Source organism: Nothobranchius furzeri, chromosome 9 (assembly GCF_043380555.1).
Source record: "Nothobranchius furzeri strain GRZ-AD chromosome 9, NfurGRZ-RIMD1, whole genome shotgun sequence".
In the NCBI taxonomy this organism is placed as follows: Eukaryota; Metazoa; Chordata; class Actinopteri; order Cyprinodontiformes; family Nothobranchiidae; genus Nothobranchius; species Nothobranchius furzeri.
Genome location: NC_091749.1, coordinates 46,437,646 through 46,457,086, shown reverse-complemented (window position 1 = coordinate 46,457,086; position 19,441 = coordinate 46,437,646). Strand labels below are relative to the sequence as shown.

Below are 19,441 nucleotides of genomic sequence, written 5' to 3'. Positions count from 1 at the left end.
AGGCTCCCTCTATATGTAGGCGTGAACTTCAGCCGGCCAATCAGTGAGTAGTGAGTGTACTGGGTCGGCTTTGCATGAAGCGGACCACCAGAGCAGGTCCATAAAAAATGGTCAGCTCTGCGTGGAAAACACAAAGCTGACACAGATGTGAACGCAATTAACCTACCAGGGCTGGGCCGTGCCGACCCAGATGTGAATGCTCCATTGGTTCCTGAAAACGGCCCGTTCGGTCAGCCTACTGAAGTGGAGACATATGCATGCTGGGAAGTTCTGGTAAAATGACTCTGATGTTCCGATAGTGGAAACGCACCTAATTATTTCTGGTCTATGTGGAAGTCGTGTACGGAAACCGGACTGCATCTGTTCTGTCTTCAGTGTGAAAGAGGCTTAAGTGTGTGTTGCACACAGCAAGTCAACATCACAGTTTGCTGAGTGACAATAACCTTGTCTTTTAAATGGACAGTTGTATTAATGTTGAACATGCTCATATTTTGACTCTGCTTCTGACTCAGCAACATCAGCAGCTGATCAACCTTAATCCCTTGTTTCTCCCATGTGCAAACACAAAAAACGTTGATGTCAATGCTGAGTAAACCCTGTTGGACCCCACAAATCTACGGGTTCGATTGGAGTTGTTTTTTCTGCCTCAGTACAGGACTTTTATACCATCAACCTCAGCTGGCTTGCACTCACTGGTTTGTCTCTAAATAGCATTCAACAATGTTTAAATGATATTTAAGTTTGATAAATCTGTGATATCAGATTCATTGTTCCAGCATAGTTTTACCAGGGACTGTATGAGGACTGAACTACAGCTCGTGTGATGGCAAAACGTTATTCCTTTAACTGTATCTTTATTTATCATGTTTGGGTCACAAACACTCTCAATGGACGAGTTCTATTTAACGTGGTTATATGAGGTGTTGGGAATTTTCATGAACCTGTCTTTTTGAATGTGTCACATTAACGGCTGTAAATGAGTGAAGAATTCTCCATTTCATAGTGTAATGGGAAACTAAAGTCATTTTTCACGCCATTAAGTTGAGACATTAAATACCAGAGTGAGTCAAGGGGCGTAGAGGCAGTTTGTTGGGTGTGTGAACTGATCTACCCACAAATTGGAGATAAAGGTACATCACTGGTGAAGGTAGAGCAGAGTGGCTGCTGTGACGAAGTACATATTGGTCTGAAAAAAAGAAGCTGTAGACCCACCATGTGAAAAGCACACGGTTATCACCTCAAATCCTTTCCTCGACATACTCTTAAGGGTGGTGAGAGCCAAAAAGGTATTGATTTTGGAGGACTCTGTGCCTGACATGACTGCTTCACTCATCCTACTGGTTTGACAACACACAAAAAGCTGCTGTGGCTTTTCACGCTGCATGGAAATCACAGCAGAGATGAACACAAAGGAATCAATGTGGCTACACTTTGGTTATAGCTCACCCTGAAGCTCTGCTAAAGCATCAGTCTCTCCTAAAGAGAGACACCAACACTGTTGCCCAACAACTCCCAACATAAATAACAAACTCGTGCAAGGAGGGATTCAGAGTCTCATATATGATATTTGTATGTATGCACATAATGTGTGCAATCTGAATTTAGTCTGTATAGGCCAATAAAAGCCACTCTTCTAGGATATAGAGCTTATTTAAATGTAAATATTAAACATGTAATAAATCTGACAAATTGCAACACTGATTTCAGAGCTGTGGATTACTGTTGGGCAATAAAACACAAATATGATGTAAAATAAAAGGATCTCTGTAGTGGTTCTTTGGAGGCGGTGTCCTGCAGCTTTATGTTCCTCCCTGAAGATATCAGTTAGAAATGGACCAGCTGTGGCTCATTAACTTCCATCCAACAAGAACTGTAATGGAACAAAAACCGACAGGACTCCGATCTCCACACCCCAAACTCTGAGCTCTTAATGGACCACTTTCTAGTTAAGTCTCCACCGCTGCTTTGTCATGATTTCATCCGTTACCACAGAAGATTTCACAAAAAGTTCAAGAATAACAACAAAATACAACACACCTTTCTTGGTAGAAGTTGTTTCAGTTTTAGGGCCAAAGGTGAATCCTATACCTTTACTTGCTCTTTGTACACTAACAACTGTTGAGTCAATGACAACCAAAGTTAGATTGTTTTGGTAACTGTTGGGATGAATTTAGGCAGCAGGATTTAAATGTTGGTCATATTTACCAAACATTTTTACCCACAAAGTTGGATGAATTTGTTTAAACTGAAGGCTACCAAAACCGGGTTGAAAAGAATTAACTATAATGTAATTACATACATCAGTAAAGTTTTTCCATTAAACATTTCAATTAAAGGTTGAATATGGAACACTGACACTATAACAACATCTAGTGTGTAGAGGTTGTAGTTGCAACAACAGAACAGATTTTCCAGCCGTCAGGGTGTTGGTTCACTACCAGTACCTTGAGTGACCAGCCAGCACCATGTCTAGTGACGACTCAAACAGGGTAAGGACTAATTTCTACAAACATGTATACTTTACTACAGCATTTAACGTTAGAAGTAGCTGCTTGACTTGTCGAGTCTACCATATTATACAGTCCCAGCCCCGCCTAGCTGAGCAGACGTTTTACCATAACAGTTCCCTCTAGTGGCTGGTAGATGTAAGCATCGACCCAGTGTTGTGCCAGGCAAAATACACCGATCATTTTTGTTAAAATGTAACTTTAAAGAAAAAACTGTGCATTCATTCTGCACACCTCTAAACGCCCCGTGGAGGTAATGTTTTTTTAAATATGGCTTTTTATAGAGTTGTTCCATAATCAGCCTTTAAATTTCATTTTTCAAAGGTTCATAAAAGGACACAATGGACACTGGATTTCACGCACGCAGCAACGTTGCACAAAACAAAGCAAGTATCAAAAATGTGCAAAAACATAACATTTCAAAAAACCTAATTTCATGTACATGCAGTGTTTTTTATGACCCAAATGACCAAACTGTTTAATTGATAACCCCAGATGTGTATTTTAGTAAGTAATTACGACTCAAGACCAAACTGATGAATTATTGATCACATTTCCTTACCAATCAGTATTTTCACACAATCATAAAGATTCAAGCGAAAGGCAAAAACACCCCAGCCCAACTCCAGTGAGAAGATAAATCCATTTAAGCTAAAGAAACTCACCAGATAATTCACAGTCTTAATTAATGTTGTTATAATAAGCAACATATCAGACAAAAGGTGTGTGTGTGTGTGTATATATATATGTATTCTTAATTTTTTTTAAAGTCACATCTTCTGCTGTGTTGTTATCCTCTTCTGTTATGTGTCCATGGTCAAAAGGCTGAAGCTCAATATTATAATAAATACTTGTTACGCCCCCCTCTGAAGGTCTAGGAGGATGAGGGGAGTGGACTAACACAAGAAAATAGGTGTAGGTGTGTAAAGGACGAGGAGGTTTGAGTAAAAACAAAAGGATTTATTAACAAAAAGTGTCCGCTGTCTGAACGGCAAAGAAGGCTTAACAATAATGGTGCAAAATAAGGTGGAAACTGAAAACATAAGCAGCAAATGGCTTATGAAAAGGCTTTCTGCCAAACTAAGATGACAACCACCTAAACGATAGATATCCCCGGCTCAGAAGTCCAACAGGGATAAAAGCCACCGAAACCAGAAAACTGACCCTAGGTCAGTTAAATCCTACTAAAAAGGATAATTAAGCCCAACCCCTATGGAAAACAACCCGTAGCCAGCAACACAAAATATTTATCCTTAGCAAGGCGTGTGAAACACGCTCAGAAGGAACCCAGGCTAATCCTGGATCCTTAGTAGAAAACTTTAACCAAATAATGAGCAAAGAGCGTCGAAGAGCGAGGGAGAATCGCAGGCTAGTCCTGGATCTCCAGCAGCAACCTTAACCCCAAACGGTAATGGTGTAAACCTTAAACCCGATTGGTAACGGTAGCAAAAGTGTCCGTGAGCTAAGGAGAATCTCCGGCTAATCCAGGATCTCCCAGACTGTCTGTTGTTCTCCTCTTTTAAGGAGCTGGGAGCCGCTTGATCACTGATTCAGGTCAGCTGCGATCTTCGCTGGCGTGCCTCTCTCCGAGGTCCTGAACTGGCACTGTGCGCTGGAGAGTGAGCAGGCCACTCCTGGCGCTGTCCCTGGTGCTGGATCCTTGCAGCGGGGAAAAAAGGCTCAGGCTGGGATGGGAGGACGGACCGAGGGGGCGAGGGTCGTCACAATACTAAAAAGTTGCTAACAGCAGCCTAAAAAAAATTTCCAGCCTTGTTTTGTTCCTCATTATTTTGATCCTTCGTAAATCTATTGATGCCTGAAGCAATGGATACTAAATAATAAGAAAAAAAGGAGGAGTTTCAGGCTGTTTTATCATTACGAGTCTTGAAAGAAAACACCAGACTTTTTAGACTTATTGATTTATTGTTTTCCTGTAATGGAAATGTTTTATTCCATAACAATTTATCAGAGTGACAACAGAAAACAAAACATCCAGTTGTCACAGCTTTCATCTCAAAATTCTTGCCTTTTTCCACAAAGTTTAGATCGAATTGTTAAAATAAAAAAGACACATATGACTTCTTTGTGTTTCTGCCATGTCAGCAACTGTGTAATTAAAGCTTAATGGCATCCAAATCACGGAAATTACATTTTCAGCCCTAAAGGTTATTTTCCCCAACTATTGTTTATTTAAACTACATTTATGATTAATTCATTAAAATGTATTAAATACTTAGCAACTTTTTCATATTTTTAAACCATTTTCTTGAGCCAGTATGTGCATAAATAAACCTTTAGGGTTAGTGAAAGGCCACCCAGCCCCTATCGCCCCCTGTGGCCAGAATATTACACTTGCAACTTCTGAATAACAGGCTGCTCTGTTGGGACTTGGAAAAAATGGAGCTGACATACTTGGTGCTGCAGTCTGCTTTACAGCACGTTTCCTGCATGTTTTAGATCGTGAACACAGCTGATTTGTTTAATTTAGTGATGAGTTACTCCTGTAGACACTAATGAAGGATGGGAGACATTTCAGCTGTTAGATTAAGGTGCTGAAACTAGGCGCTGCAAAAAGCAAGCCAAAACTGTCTAGTTCCTCTTTAACATGTACTTATTCAGCCATGTGCACTCTTTATAAACAGCACTTTGTACGACCCTGCTGATTTACCTGTAACGTGCTTGATAAATAAAAGTGGTATTGTATTAATATTACATATTTAGCATCAACAAAGCAACAGGTTATTAGCTCTGCTCTGATTAAATTGGTGCTCTTTAATAGCTGTTTTTGTTTGCATTTCTGCATTTGCAACTAACAAAGGGATTTTCATCATTTACAGTTAATTTCTGCAGCCTCTTTGATAATTGTAACTCATGGATTGCAGCAGCTTGAAACTCCTCGAGCCAATTTGATGGCTTTCTTTAGGAGTATTCTAAAAGCTGAATGCCGTGCTCTGCCTTGAAATGGCTCCATTGTCTCCAGCATTTGTCTGTTGTATAAAAATAAGAATAACATTTCCTATTTCAAGCAGAATAATGGGCAAATATTCTGAGCTCCACAGGGGATGGGTCTATTTGTTTTCCAAGTGTGGGTGAGGATCATTTCTCATACTTAACAAGTCTCTTTACTCAGAGGTGTAATTTTAAGGCCTGGTGTGGAACAACAGAAACACACTGAAAACAAACAGGAAATGGATACTACTCTAACAATTACACTCTAATGGTCTTTTTTATCTGTTTAAATCTGGGATTGCTTCAGACTCACAGTTTTAGTGTGCAGCAGGATTCCTAAACATGTTTAAAGATACCAGACGTCAATTTGAAATAAAATAAGTAAAATCCACCCAACTGACAAGATAAACAACATAGCAGCTCCAATAGCAGCCACTGGTGTGTCAACTTGGTTTGGACTTCTTAAGGTTTCTAGCATCAATGAAGAGCTCAAAGACAATTCCAGTGGGAAGGTTAAAATGACTACAACAAAAATATGCTCCAAACTTTATCTCTGTTTGTAAACTGTTCTGCAGAGCCATAAAGGAAAGCAAAATATAACTGCTTCAGCCATGCCGTAGACACGGAGGCTTTACATTTTTATTTATTTTCTTATTTAAGCATTTTATTTCCTGAGGCACACTGTGAGCTGTTTAGCAACCAGAATTCTATATTTGACCAAGAATTGCAGTAAATTTTGATCTAAAGCAGGAATTTCTGAAACTATAGTACATGTTGGAGATTAGTTGGATTAGTCTCAAACCAGTCAGCCAGATTAATTTAGGTCCAATTTAGCATGAATGAACATGATGAAAACAAACGGAATTTAAAAAATAACGTATTTTACATAAGTTAGAAATGCAAATCAAACAAAAACAATGCAAAAATAATTTTTTTAATGCAATGAGCTAATATCAGAACTCTAATAAAGACTATCGTTTAAATATGGAAACAGATTGATGCTGCTAGCACACACTCGAGGGTGCTAACTGAACACCACAGCACCCACCTTCAAAGCAAAACCACTGCAAGAGCTGGTTTGAAAATAAAGGATTTTTAGGAACTGCATGCAGAATTGAATATTTCAAATTTAAATCTATCTCATCCAGGCTGGATTATGAAAGTGGGCTATGAGATGGAGATCTGGAGTAGCTCTAATCCTGTTTCGAGGTCAATCTAGACCACGACTATTAAAATGGGTTCTGGTTATTCTGTGTTTAACAGAAATGTCTAGAGTCAGCCCTAAAGTTGCTCCTGATCTCAAAAGCGAAATGTAACTAGATGTTTGCCACATCAGTTAAGCTTCAGATGGCAGGATTTAGTCTTTTTTCCTGATAATTGGACATCTCTCCTCTGATTGGATTACAGCAACACAACTCTACCAACGACTAAGTTTGCTCTGCAACGTTGTTCTATCTGCTATATGGCGGCGATGCTACTGCTAACGGTTAGCTTCTACCAGCAGAGATGTTCTCTGCTGTTTACAAGATGCTACACCAGGGGTGGGGAACCCTGGTCCATCAAGGACCGCTTTCCAGCATATTTTAGTTTCAACCCTGCTTCAGCACACTTGATTTCATTCAGCAGGTGATTAACAGGCTTCTGCAGAGTCTGATGAGCTGCTGAACAGGTGAATCAACCACTGAATCAAAAGTGTTGGAGCAAAGACGTGCAGGATATTGGCTCTCAAGGACCTGGGTTCCCCACGCCTGCGCTAAACCAACAATAACCTTCTCCATCGTGAGTCAACATGGGTGAGTCCATGAATGTTGAGTGACAGTGTAACGTAGATCTGTCAGGCTTTTCTAATCCTAGAGTTTCACCGTCTATTTTCTAGAATAGCTATTGACATTAGTGTTCACCGTATTAATTATTAAGTAATATGCAGCATTGTGCTGCTTTTGGATGTAATTTCCAGTCAAAGGGCAACAAGGGGAGTGATGTGAGTTTACACAGCTTTCCCACTGGCAAGAAGAGGAGAAAGCAGTAGGAAGATGCCTGTGGACGGACACAACTTCCCAAAGATCCACGGCTGCGTTCCCAACATTTTTCTCCTGATGCGTTTGAGGCTTATAGTCGACCACAACTACTTAAAGAGCTCACGGGAGCGGCTGGGTATAAGAGAAGGCTGAAACTAAATGCTTTACTGACCATTTTCCCACACAAGGAGCCTAAACGCCCTCGAAGAGACAAGAGATGCTGGACGCTCTCCTGAGCCGACAACCCGCTCCTGCAGCTGCCTCTTCTGTCATGTTCAGCGAACCATCGGACATGCCACTAATCACGCATGAAGCTGAACATTCACCTCTCCCGTCAGTAAAACAAGCAGTAAGTGTAGCAATATAGTGTTCTCCAAATATGTAATATCTCCAAAAATGATTACAGTTGTTTCATTGAATATCCTAATCATCTATAAAGCATACAACAGCTCTGGATGCTAATATTCTCCAAAATCTTTAATAATTGAACAAGTTTGATCACACGATAGCTTACCGTTAACTTCTGCTGACAAAAATGTGAGCACTCTCCCTCCCAGTTTCCATGGAGATGCATTTTCCGCACACGCACCACCAGTTTTGTCCTGCACTCGCTTCACCCAGCCCTTCTTGCTCTTCATTTTGACGCTCGTTTTGTGAAATATTGTCAGTGATGTCCTCAGTAATGTTTCGCTCTGGTTCAAATTGAAAAGGCTGAACAGATGGCATGTTGATGTCGTTGAACAGTCTCTACAGCACATATGTCAGACTCAAGGCCCGCAGGCCAGATGCGGCCCGCGGAGCATTTTTATGTGGCCCGCGAGACAAATATCAAAAATATATTAAAACTGGCCCGCTGGCCATTTTTACCGCAAAGACTTCAACTCCCATGATGCTTTGCGGTGTCAGCGCGGAGCCGACATGCCCCCTCCTTTGTGTTTTTTCCAGCGCCTGCTCCGCTGTCTCGGACAAACTACACTCCTCTCACTCAGCGCCGAGTTCACTCAGCTATTTTCTGACGTTGAAGCCCGGAAACGGAGATTCTAGCCGCTCAGTAATGTGTTCACGACTGAAAGAGAAAGTTTTCAAACTAACGTCCAGACAGAGCTGATATAACTCCAGCGAACACGCTAAAACCAGCATGACTCTGTGGTTACTGTCGTCGTGTTTCCTCCCCGACACACAACAATGTGGTCAAGCTGCTCAGACATGTTCATCAGCACAAACCTATGTGAGCACCTGTTGTCATCTAATGTTGTCATTATTATGATGAAGATGAACAAAACAACAGGAGTCTCCTCCTCAGCTCAGATCAACCCCATGATGCAGGTATCTGGCTGGAACAGGTGAGCTTCACAGTAAACCAGTGGAGCAAACTGAGCTAATATGTTGGTTTTCTGCTCTTTTTCTGCTCCAAAACATGAAAGTTAACAGGTGAGATGTTGCATTTTCATTTAAGATAAAATGATATTTTTATTTTGTTGTTGGCCTGTGAGAAAAGATTTAACCTGCAGTAAAGAGGAAGTGGCAAGGCTGCAGATAGATGAATAGAATAGAAAATCCCTTTATTGTTCCTCAGTGGGGAAAGCTAGACGTCACAGCAGCAATGACACTTATTACAGGAGAAAAAAGAAGAATAAAAATAAGAAAAATGAATAAACAAGAAAACATAAATCCTGAATAGATTTTAAAAATGCTGAATATACCGCAAGTAATGAATACCACTGATGCCTTTTATTTAAAACTGACTTGCTCATGTGTAATTTGGTTATTCCACATTCAGTGTTAATGCAGAAATGTTTGTTTCCAAATTTAAAGGTTCAAAATTGCATACATGTTGATAAAGAAAATGTGGAAATTTGCCGTCACTTTTTCAAAAAATATTAAGTTTGGCCCTCGACTCCGTCCCAGAGTTTCATTTTGGCCCCGTGTGAGTTTGAGTTTGACACCCCTGCTCTACACGGTCCCAAAGCTGGCCGGTGCAACTGAGGTACAACCATATGACGTGACTACCCAGAGTGCAGTGTGACGCTAACAACAATGGCGGCCTACTAGTTAAACTATTTTTACAAATGTTATAAAAATGAAGACATTAAGAAGGTTTTCACATCACTTTAATATAACAGATACATTTATCTTTTAAGAACCACAAAGTTTTGTAACCTGGGTTCCTTAGAAGATAGGACACAAAGTTCAAACAGTGAATCTTGACTGAACAGTAAAAGCTGACGGTGGTTCTATTGTTCATCCTCAACAGATCACAAGTGAATCTGTCATGCCACCGCTCCAGCCAGGCCCAGTTTCCCCAGCAACCACAACCAGCTCATCATCTACCTCATCCACACCACCTGTCTCACATTAACTCATCAGCTCCACCTGCAACCCCCTCTATATAACATCAGGAAGAACACCAAGCCAGATTATTGAAAGCATTCGCTAGTAGATTCTCCAGCATTCTAAACCCTGCCTAAACCTCAAGTTCCTGACCTCGCTTCTGAACCTCGACCTTGCCACCTGCCTGCTCCCTGACTGGATTATCTCATACTTTCTGATCTTCTGGACTCTGCCTCTGGATTACCCCTCCTGACCAAGCCTTCTGCTACTGCCCTTCCGATAGACTGGTAACACTCCCCTGTGTGTTCCCTAGTAAAAACTTTAAAGCGTCTTACTGTGTCTGGTGTTTTCACGGGTCCTCCGGTCCAGGCTGTTACAGAATCAAACCTAATGCAGGCTTTATGCTGCCATTGTTCTGTAACCAATTCGTTCTTTTGCCTCGCAGCATTGTCAGTGAGATTTTCATCGTTTACACATGAAGTGATTCATTCATGCAGGTGCAGCCAAAAGCACCAGAGGGGTCTCTGACAGCCCTGCTCTATGCCAGTTCTGTGAACGCGTAACACTCACACCCTCTGTCAGGGTGGAATACACATAGGGAAGCACGCCATGACGACTAAAACACCTCCAGCAAAACACAGCTGTAAACGAGATCTGCTCTGACCCTCTGTCACTGTCTCCTGCATTCTAACTCCCACATGTCACATGACATACATGTAAAGTTAAGTTTCAACAGGATAGCATTGTTGAATGCAAAATAAATCATGAATATATTTCATTTAAATGAATTGCTAATCTGTTTTAACATTTGTTAGTCAGTATTGGTTTCCAAAACAAGGAATGTATGATATATTTTTGAAAAAACACAATATTAATTAGAATTTCTTTGGTTGAATTTAAAAATCATTATATGTTAAGGAATAAAAATATTTATACACAAGAAGATGGGAGATTTTAGTTTTGGGGGATGAGCTCTACGGTTTTTGCACTTATGAAAGATCTTTTGAAGGTCATGAGTTTGGTTAATGACCAAAAAGACACAATTTCAAATATAAGTGTTGGAAAATTATTTTTGTGACCCTGCTTTAGAGACAAGATGGGGAGTTTGAACATTTGGAAGAAATTTGAAGTAGAGCTGCCGCTCCACATGGGTTGAGGTGGTTTAGGTATTGGGTCAGAGTATCTCCTGGACACCTGCAGGTTTTTGGGACATGGCCCTCATAGGAGGCTCCCAGGTTGACCCAAGACATGATAGAGAGATTGTACCTCCAAACTGGCAAGGGAACACCTTCGGAGTGTAACTCAATGTCCTTTAGATCATTAGGGATTACACGCCTCTCCATCAGTTATGAATGCATGGTGACAAAGTAGCTGTTCTTTTACAGACATCTGAAATCCACTTGAATCATGTAAAGCATTTTACACAACATTCATAAAACTTGCTGCCATTTCTCATATCTGTCACTTTTGTCCGTTTACCAGAATCTGGGTCGTTAGGGTTGCAGCCCCCGCAGAACAACCCAAACAATTCGCTCCAACAAATGCCCTCTCTCTCATTTAACTTCAATGTGAAGGATCAATCTAATGATTTCATTAAGCTTTATTTGCGTCTGCTACTTAAAAAAATTATTTGTCACTGTAATAAAATATTTTTGGGTCTTTGCAGTTACTCTCCTCCATGTCTTTATTTGATACACGTCATTTATCCGTCATGAGATGAAGTGGTTTGTGTCATTTTTTTAAAGTTCTGTGGTTCATTTCCTTATCAAAACACAAGAGAATGAGACAACTTTGTCCTTACAGCGTGGGGATTTTTATTTGTACAGTTCAGTAATACAACACCTGTGACTTGGGACAGTGTTCAGCCCGGACGCAGAGGGCCTCCTGCTGCATCTCAGGAAAAAGCCTACTTACACCGAAAATGAGACCCCAGTTATACGTTTTACTGACGTCACTCCTGCATAGCTTAGGAAATGGGTCTCACATACACATGAATTGGAAACTGTTTGGGGAGTCTTTCCCAGCAAATCATGCAACAAAACAGGAACCATCTGCTGCTCTTGACTTGCAGATCAACATTCAGATAAATGTTAGTCTTACTGGAAATGATGCAAACTGGACTTAAAACAGGATATTAAAACATCACGTACGCAAGCACAGCTCTTGGCTCCTACAGTTCTCAATTATCCAGGGCATGGAGTCAAACAAAGGAAACTGAACATCTTTAATTTCTTGAAGACATTTCACATCTCATCTGAGGGGCTTTCTTTTTCAAAATGAAAAGTGTGGAATATCAAGAATTTAAACTGTAGGGAGTTCTTTGCCATGACCCTTTGACCTTTGTCATTACCCTCTCCTTATTCTGCTCTTATCCCGCCTTTGCCGGGATCAACTGATTTCCCTCTTTCCTATTAATTTTCTCTCTCTCCTTCCTTACATTTTTTAATCACAATTTATATTTATTTTTCTCATTTTAAACATATTTTTCATTATTTATTAAAGAGCAAGTCACCCCCAAATCAACTTTTTTTGCTGATAAACTAAATAAACGAGTGTCTAATCATGCTGCAGACATGTGTTGTCAATAATTTGGCATTTCAGTGCATTTTAGTTAAAATTTTAATTTTCTGTCTAAAACTGTCAGTGTTGTGCTGTTGTCAGGTAAAAACTCTGCACTGTATTTGAATTTAAATCTGCCACCGCTATTGGCTAAGATGTATGCTATGATGTAAACTGGTACATTATGATGTCAAAATGCCGTTGTGAACATGTGTGTGTGTGTGTGTGTTTGTTAGCAGCTCCGCCCTCTCGGTCTGCCAGGCAACGGCATTTGTTGCATTTTTCAAACATGAAGTGGGAGTGGAGTTAGACTCTGGTAGGGGGTGACTTGCTCTTTAAATTCTTTTTTATATTCAGATTTTTTTTGTTTTTGTGAAGCGCCACGTAATTTTTATCTTGAGAGGTGCTTTATAAAAAATAGTTTTCTTTCTTTCTTTTGATCTTTTATATAGCACCTCACAAGCACCTCACAAGATAAAAATAATGAGGCGCTTTACATAAATAAAAAAATTTAAGTATAAAAATACTTTCAAAAATTACGAAAATTATGTTTGAAATGAGAAAATTTTCATTGTGATGAAATAAATAATGTAAGGAAAGGAAGAGAGAAAATGAATAGGAAAGAGGAAAATCAGTGTTTCACGGAGACAGAGAAAGAGAGAATGAGGACAGGGTGATGATGAAGGTCACACCAAAACCAGCCTGAACAAGTGAGTCTTCAGCTGCTTTTTAAAGGAGACCACTGAGCCCACTGATCTCAGGCTCAGGTGGAGAGAGTTCCAGAGTCTGGGGCCCACAGCAGCAAATGATCTGTCACCTTTGGTCTTTAGCCTGGTGCTGCACAACCAGTAGGCTTTGGTCACTGGACCTCAGGGACCTGCTGGGGGTGTAGGGACTAAGAAGATCACCAATGTATGATGGTGCTTGTCCATGTAAGGCCCTAAAGACCAAGCACAGGCATTCTGAACCACCTGTAGACGGTTCAGGGAGGTTCTGCTCAGACACGTGAAAAGAGAGTTACGGTAGTCTAAGCGTGAGGAGATGAAGGTGTGGAGAACTGTCTCAAGTTCAGAGCGAGACAGAATGGGACTCAGCTTAGCAATGTTCCTGAGATGGAAGAAGGAAGAGCGAACAAGAGAACTGACATGAGAATCCAGGGTGAGAGCTGGGTCACAGGTCACGCCAAGATTCCTGACAGAAGGTTTGATGTGAGAAGCAAGCTGACCAAGAGAGTCTCTGACTTTGGGAACCAGCTTGTCTGGGGCACAGATGAGGATCTCAGTCTTAACTTCATTAGACATTAGCAGATGCAAAAAATGTCGTATGTCCATCCATTTCACAGATTTTCAGCCGCAATAATAATGTTAGTTGCTGCGAGTCATTCCTAGCAAACTGAGTAGCAGTTTAAAAAGATTTAATCTAATCAGAAAAAATTTGTCATCCGTGTTTCTAACTAAACCTAATCTCAGTTAAAAACTCAGGCACTGAAGATGTGCATTCCATGAAAAAATTGCAAAGGTTTAGAATTTCTAATTTGTTGTGATATTTCTTACCACCCATTGTTATAATCCCTTAAATCCTTTTAATTTACAGCTGAGTGTCTGAGCACCCACGCTACTATGTTTCTCCACTGTTGAGACCACTTTAAGACATCACCATCATACCAGAAACATGCTTACAGTTTAGTGTTTCAGTTTAAAACCCAATTTGTACACATGTTTTTCTGCAGTTGTTTATGTGTTGGTGTGAACTCTGTTTCAGTGTTTACTCGTTACAAAAACAAAGAACGGAGAAGTCTTGGAAAACTTTTTTTTCTAGACTGAGCCGAATACTAATGCTTGCATGAGTTTTGATCATAATCATGTCTAAACAAGAATCTCACACTTTCATGAATTTATTCATTTTCTTAGACATCGTTTAGATGCATTTAATGAATTTTGTGCTACACTGTTCAAATAAAACAAAAACAGGAAAAATGGCTTCTGTCTCTTTGCCACAATTTTCTTAATTTTTTTTTCTGTCTCAGGTGTAATTTTATTGTCTAATCAACAAAATTAAACATCCAGGAATCTGCACAGAGGCTCCTAGAAAATAACTTTTATTCAGAACCCAAGGACTACTTAGTTTAGTGTACTTGTGGTGCCAATCATCACAAACTAAAATATAAGCACCTGTTGTTCCATAGAGGTATGCAATCGATTCTATATTTCAGTCTTTGAAATGACAGCTCGGTCAAGTGTTCGACATAACCTTCATTTAAAAGAGCGTGTTAACAAAACTAACCGCAAGTTCCCCATCTGTTGAGCTCAGGGCCTTTCTGTGTGGTTTATCTACAGGCTTCGCCTGATAATCGTACTCTTCTACAGAGTTCATTTTGCATGACCCTCTGAACAGTCGCACTGTCGTTTTTTTTTTTTTTTTAAATATTTCCCTCTGCCATTGTTCAGATGGTGTGTGCATGAGATTCAGAGCTCAGCAGCAGCACGGGAGCTGATGGATGAGCTCGTAACTGTTTTAAACACTCAAATGAGCCCACAGGAAGAAGATGTATCACCCATCACACAGCCCAGCGTTGCCACTAAAGAGAACGGGGTAGGGACTGGAGAGGAATAAAACATGGCTCTTTTTTAGAAATTCAAAAATGGCTGGAGGAAAACTGTAAATCGATTCTGTCAGTGAGTCCTGCTGGCGCTGACAGTCCCAACTTTTCGTCTCTTCGCTCTCTTGGCCTGTTTGGTAGAAAAACTGAGGCGAAATGATCTGGAGTTTTTTCCTCCACTTCCTCGAACACTAGTTTATTCTTTATTTGTTTTCACTCTGACAACTACTTAATGTCTTTTGTGGATTTTTTATATTATTTTAAAAACATATCGTATGTTTGTTAAAATTCTTGTTTTCTTTCTTCACGCCACAGTTCTTCATCCTCCTCCTGATCATCTTCTTTCTGGAAATTCTGTCCATCATGCTTTTCTTCATCTACCAAGATGAGGTAAGATGTTTTAATATGATTTCAGATTTGTAAAAAAAAAAAAAAAAAGAATAAATAAACTTACGGGCTGTTAGGTCTCTGTATGACCGGTGTCAGAGCTTGGTCTGCATAGCCGGCAGTAAGTCGTTTCGTTCCCGGTGAGAGTTGGACTCCACCAAGGCTGCCCTTTGTCACCGATTCTGTTCATAACCTTTATGGACAGCAATTCTAGCTGCAGCCAAAGTGTTGAGGTGATTCGTTTTCGTGGCCTGAGGACTGGGCCACTGCTTTTTGCAGATGATGTGGTCCTGTTGGCTTCATGAGAACATGATCTCCAGCTTTTGCTGGAACGGTTTACAGCTGGGATGAGAATCAGCTCCTCTATATCCAAGGCCATGGTCTTGATTCTGAAAAGGGCAGAATGCCTTCTCCAGGTCAGGGATGAGATCCTGCCTCAAGTGGAGGAGTTTAAGTATCTCGGGGTCTTGTTCACGAGTGAGGGAAAGATGGAGCGTGAGATCGACAGGCAGATTGGTGTTGTGTCTGCAGTGATGTGGGAGTTGTAACGATCTGTTGTGGTGAAGAGAGAGCTGAGCCGGAAGGCAAAGCTCTCAATTCACCGTTCAATCTACGTTCCTACCCTCACCTATGGTCATGAGCTTTGGATAGTGACCAGCGTTCAAATTACGGGGAGCTAAGGGGAGCCCTGCTCACCGAAAATGGTAACAGGCTCCCCTGGAAGCCCTCATATATGCCCTCATATGTCCTCATAAGCCCCCTATATATACTCTCTGAGGATTATTTGAAGCGGAGAGGACGCAGAGCGCTGATCATCATTGCCACGGTGACATTGTCAAAGAATATAAAAAATATATAATTAACACGTGATCATTCATAACCACTTATGTCCTCTGGTGCTTTCTAACTTTTATTCGTGCCAGATGCAGTGGTGCGGTGCTCATCACCCTTGCTCTGGTGATTTCACCTCACTGGTGCAGTCGTTCTAGGTGCACAACACAATTTTTGTGGCCGGTAGCTCCCTTTGATCTGCTTAATTTTAAAAGTAACTAATGGGGTGAAAATATATGATGCATTTTCTGTAGGATTGAGAAGAGATGCAGGAAGATCAGAGACAGGACAGGATAGAAAATAGTCAGATAAATGTAAATGTAAGTAGATTCGGCCCACTACAAATTATTAACTTTCTTCTAACCCAAAACTCAGTCCCACACACAGGGCCATTGTAAGGCATTTTGGGGGCCAAGGAAAGATAGCGACACTCCCCCATACAACCCCAACACCCCACACCCCCAGTCGCACGGGCTCTGTCAGAAGCCTCTGTGTAATTCGTACCCTGATAGTAACCGAAAGAACAAAATCACAGCGGCATACAAGCGGCTGAAATGAGTTTTCTCCGCAGGGCGCTGGACTCTCCCTTAGAAATAGGGTGAGAAAATCGGTCATCCGGGAGGGGCTCAGAGTAGACCTGCTCAGGGTTTCCCCATAAAATGAGTTAAGCCTGGTGGCTTCGGCCGTCCGGAGGGGGGTGGTCGTGTGCTCTGTCCCGCAGCGCTCCTCCGTGAGAGCGGGGCGGGGGCGTCGCGCTCTCTGTCCCGCAGCACTTCTCTGTGAGAGCAGGGGTGGGGGTGGTTGCACACGTTCCGCTACAGTTTCTCACCAGTATCAGCTAATGGAGGGCTCTAGTTTCGCTACGCCGTTCGTGTCAGCGGACACGGTAGGGTCGGGGAGGGGAAACCCTGCCGCTTCTCCTCCAAATAGAGAGGAGCCAGTTGAGTGGCTCAGGCATCTGGTTAGGATGCCTCCTGGACGCCTCCCTGGTGTGGTTTTCTGGGCACGTCCAACCAGGAGGAGACCTACAGGAAGACGTAGGACACGCTGGAGGGACCATGTCTCTCAGCTGGCAGGGAACACCTTAGGATTCCACGGAGGAGCTGGCCCAAGTGGCTGGGGAAAAGGAAGTCTGGGCCTCTCGGCTTAGGCAGCTGCCCCCATGACCCGACTCCGGATAAGCGGATGAAAAAGGATGGATGGGATAAAAAAACGTTCTGGTTAATGACCTTCAGAGGTTAATCTTTGTGTTTTGGACGTTTGTATGACCTGTGCTGAGATTTTCAGTTTACAGAAAGGAGGAAATGCTCAAAGGTGTTTTTTAAATGTAATCTGGATTAGATTCTTTTCTTCATGTTTTCTACTGTTGTAATTCATTTCCCTTTTTTATAAAATGTCTCTCTTATCTGTTTAAACAAAGTAAAGTCTGTCCATCAATGGTTTAAAATGTTTTAAATTGTATTAAATATGAAACAATAGACTAAACAGTTTATATTTGGTATTTCACATATCAAGTTATCGATTCATGCTAAAACACAGAAACAGCAATGATATTTTTTATTGAGGATTTAGGATATGAATAATGAGATTACGTGGATACAGGTAAGATCAACATCCAAAACCAGTTTAGGAGTGATATTAAGTATTAATCAAAAACTGTGAAGCTGTAATCCTTAATAAATCGCCTTCCTGAAGGCCTGAAGAGTATGCTTGCTGTTTTGTAGAGGTAGCACTTTGATTTCCACATCATCACTTCAAAGAGCCTTTGGAAGATTATCAATATTACAATACTGTGTTGATGTAACCACAGCATCAAATGTGGGAAAGTGCCATCCTAAAATGACCACTTGCTGTTTTATATTACAGGAAACTCTTTTTAACATGAAGCACTTTTTATGTTTTATATTAACAATTATTGCTTATTAGTTAGAATTATGGAGCTTCAAGGCATTCCTCTAAAGAAGCTCTGCAGCAGTCACATGTCGCTGAGTTAAATCAAAAAATGTATATATTTTCTGCAAATCTCTTTGAAGCAGAGCACATCTGCATCATTGCATCATGATCTGTAAAGTCTTGTTATCCAAACAGTGAAAATATCAAAGCTCTGGCCTGATTTAAGAAATGTTTTATCAAAAACAGAAATTCCTTTGCAGTGATATGTAAAATACTGAGATTTGACCTCAAATTTAACATGACAGGGATTTTCTTATTGCTTCAAACAAGGTTGTGTTTTTATTTCCATCGTTTATGGTTTCAAAATGCCAAACAATATTAGTAAGGAGAAGGTTGTACGAGTATCGCGACCTGTCAGTGCTGTTTGTCACAAGCTGAGATTCTTTCAGTTCATGCTTGAAAGATTTTCACCGATCCACCATGAAAGGGCTTCTCTGTTAGAGTCTTTGGCTGCCCCGCACGCTCTGCTCTTTTGATGTCCCTCCACTGATTTTCAACAGTATTTAGGTTGGGCCCACTGAGAAGGCTGTCAGCTAAAACCTGCAACTTTGGAGGATATCTATGGTGGATTCTGAGGTGTGTGAATGAACATTGTCTTTTAGGTTTTCTCCTAAATAAGAGCTGTTTTAAAATAAAGCACATAACACATCCAACAGTGTTAAGATGACAAAGGTAATGTGGCAGTGACATCTATTCGATCATTTAGAAATGTTACAAGCTGGTTTTAGTCAGGATGGTAGAGGATTTAAAATAAATGCTCTCTTGAAGACAACACACTCACCGGTCACTTTATTAGGTACCCTTGCCTGTTTAGTCTCTCATTGTTGCACCTGTCTAATCAGCCAATCACATGACATAAATTCAATAGTGGAGTAAGAAAGTGAATTAAAGTTACTTTCAACATAGTTTGATTGTTGATGCCTGAATATTTAAGAGCCTCCAGATCTACTGGGATTTTATCGTTCTGTGGGGTTTGGAGAGAATGGTTTAAAATTGTGAAAATATTCAATGTGCAGAAGTTGTGTGGATGACAGAGGAGAATGGTTAGACTGGCTTTAAAATAAACCTCACTGGTTCCAACCAAAGTGTGCAAAGCATCGTGCATGAACAACAAGTTGAATCTTGAAGCAGATTAGGGGGGAACTGACAGCTTTTTATTAATACCAATGCCATTGTTGATTCTGTCTTATCAATCCAATTCCTTTTTAATTCCTGAGTAGTTCAATAGGTGGCACAACATTAATTACACATGTCTCCTACATTATAACTGTTAGTTTCTTAATGATGAATAAGCAGTTATACCTGAA

At 40.8% G+C, this 19,441-nt stretch overlaps 1 protein-coding gene across 5 annotated transcripts in view; it reads left to right on the top strand.

Annotated features, from left to right (window-relative positions):
- The window catches only part of tspan4a (tetraspanin 4a), a 276,682-nt gene that overhangs the window by 193,281 nt on the left and 63,960 nt on the right, over positions 1 to 19,441 (top strand). For all 5 annotated transcript variants that reach the window (XM_015953662.3, XM_070554911.1, XM_054732257.2 and 2 more), the window contains one exon: positions 15,279 to 15,353. In XM_015953662.3, the coding sequence (XP_015809148.1) occupies positions 15,279 to 15,353 (75 nt within the window). The remainder of the gene's footprint in view (positions 1 to 15,278; positions 15,354 to 19,441) is intronic.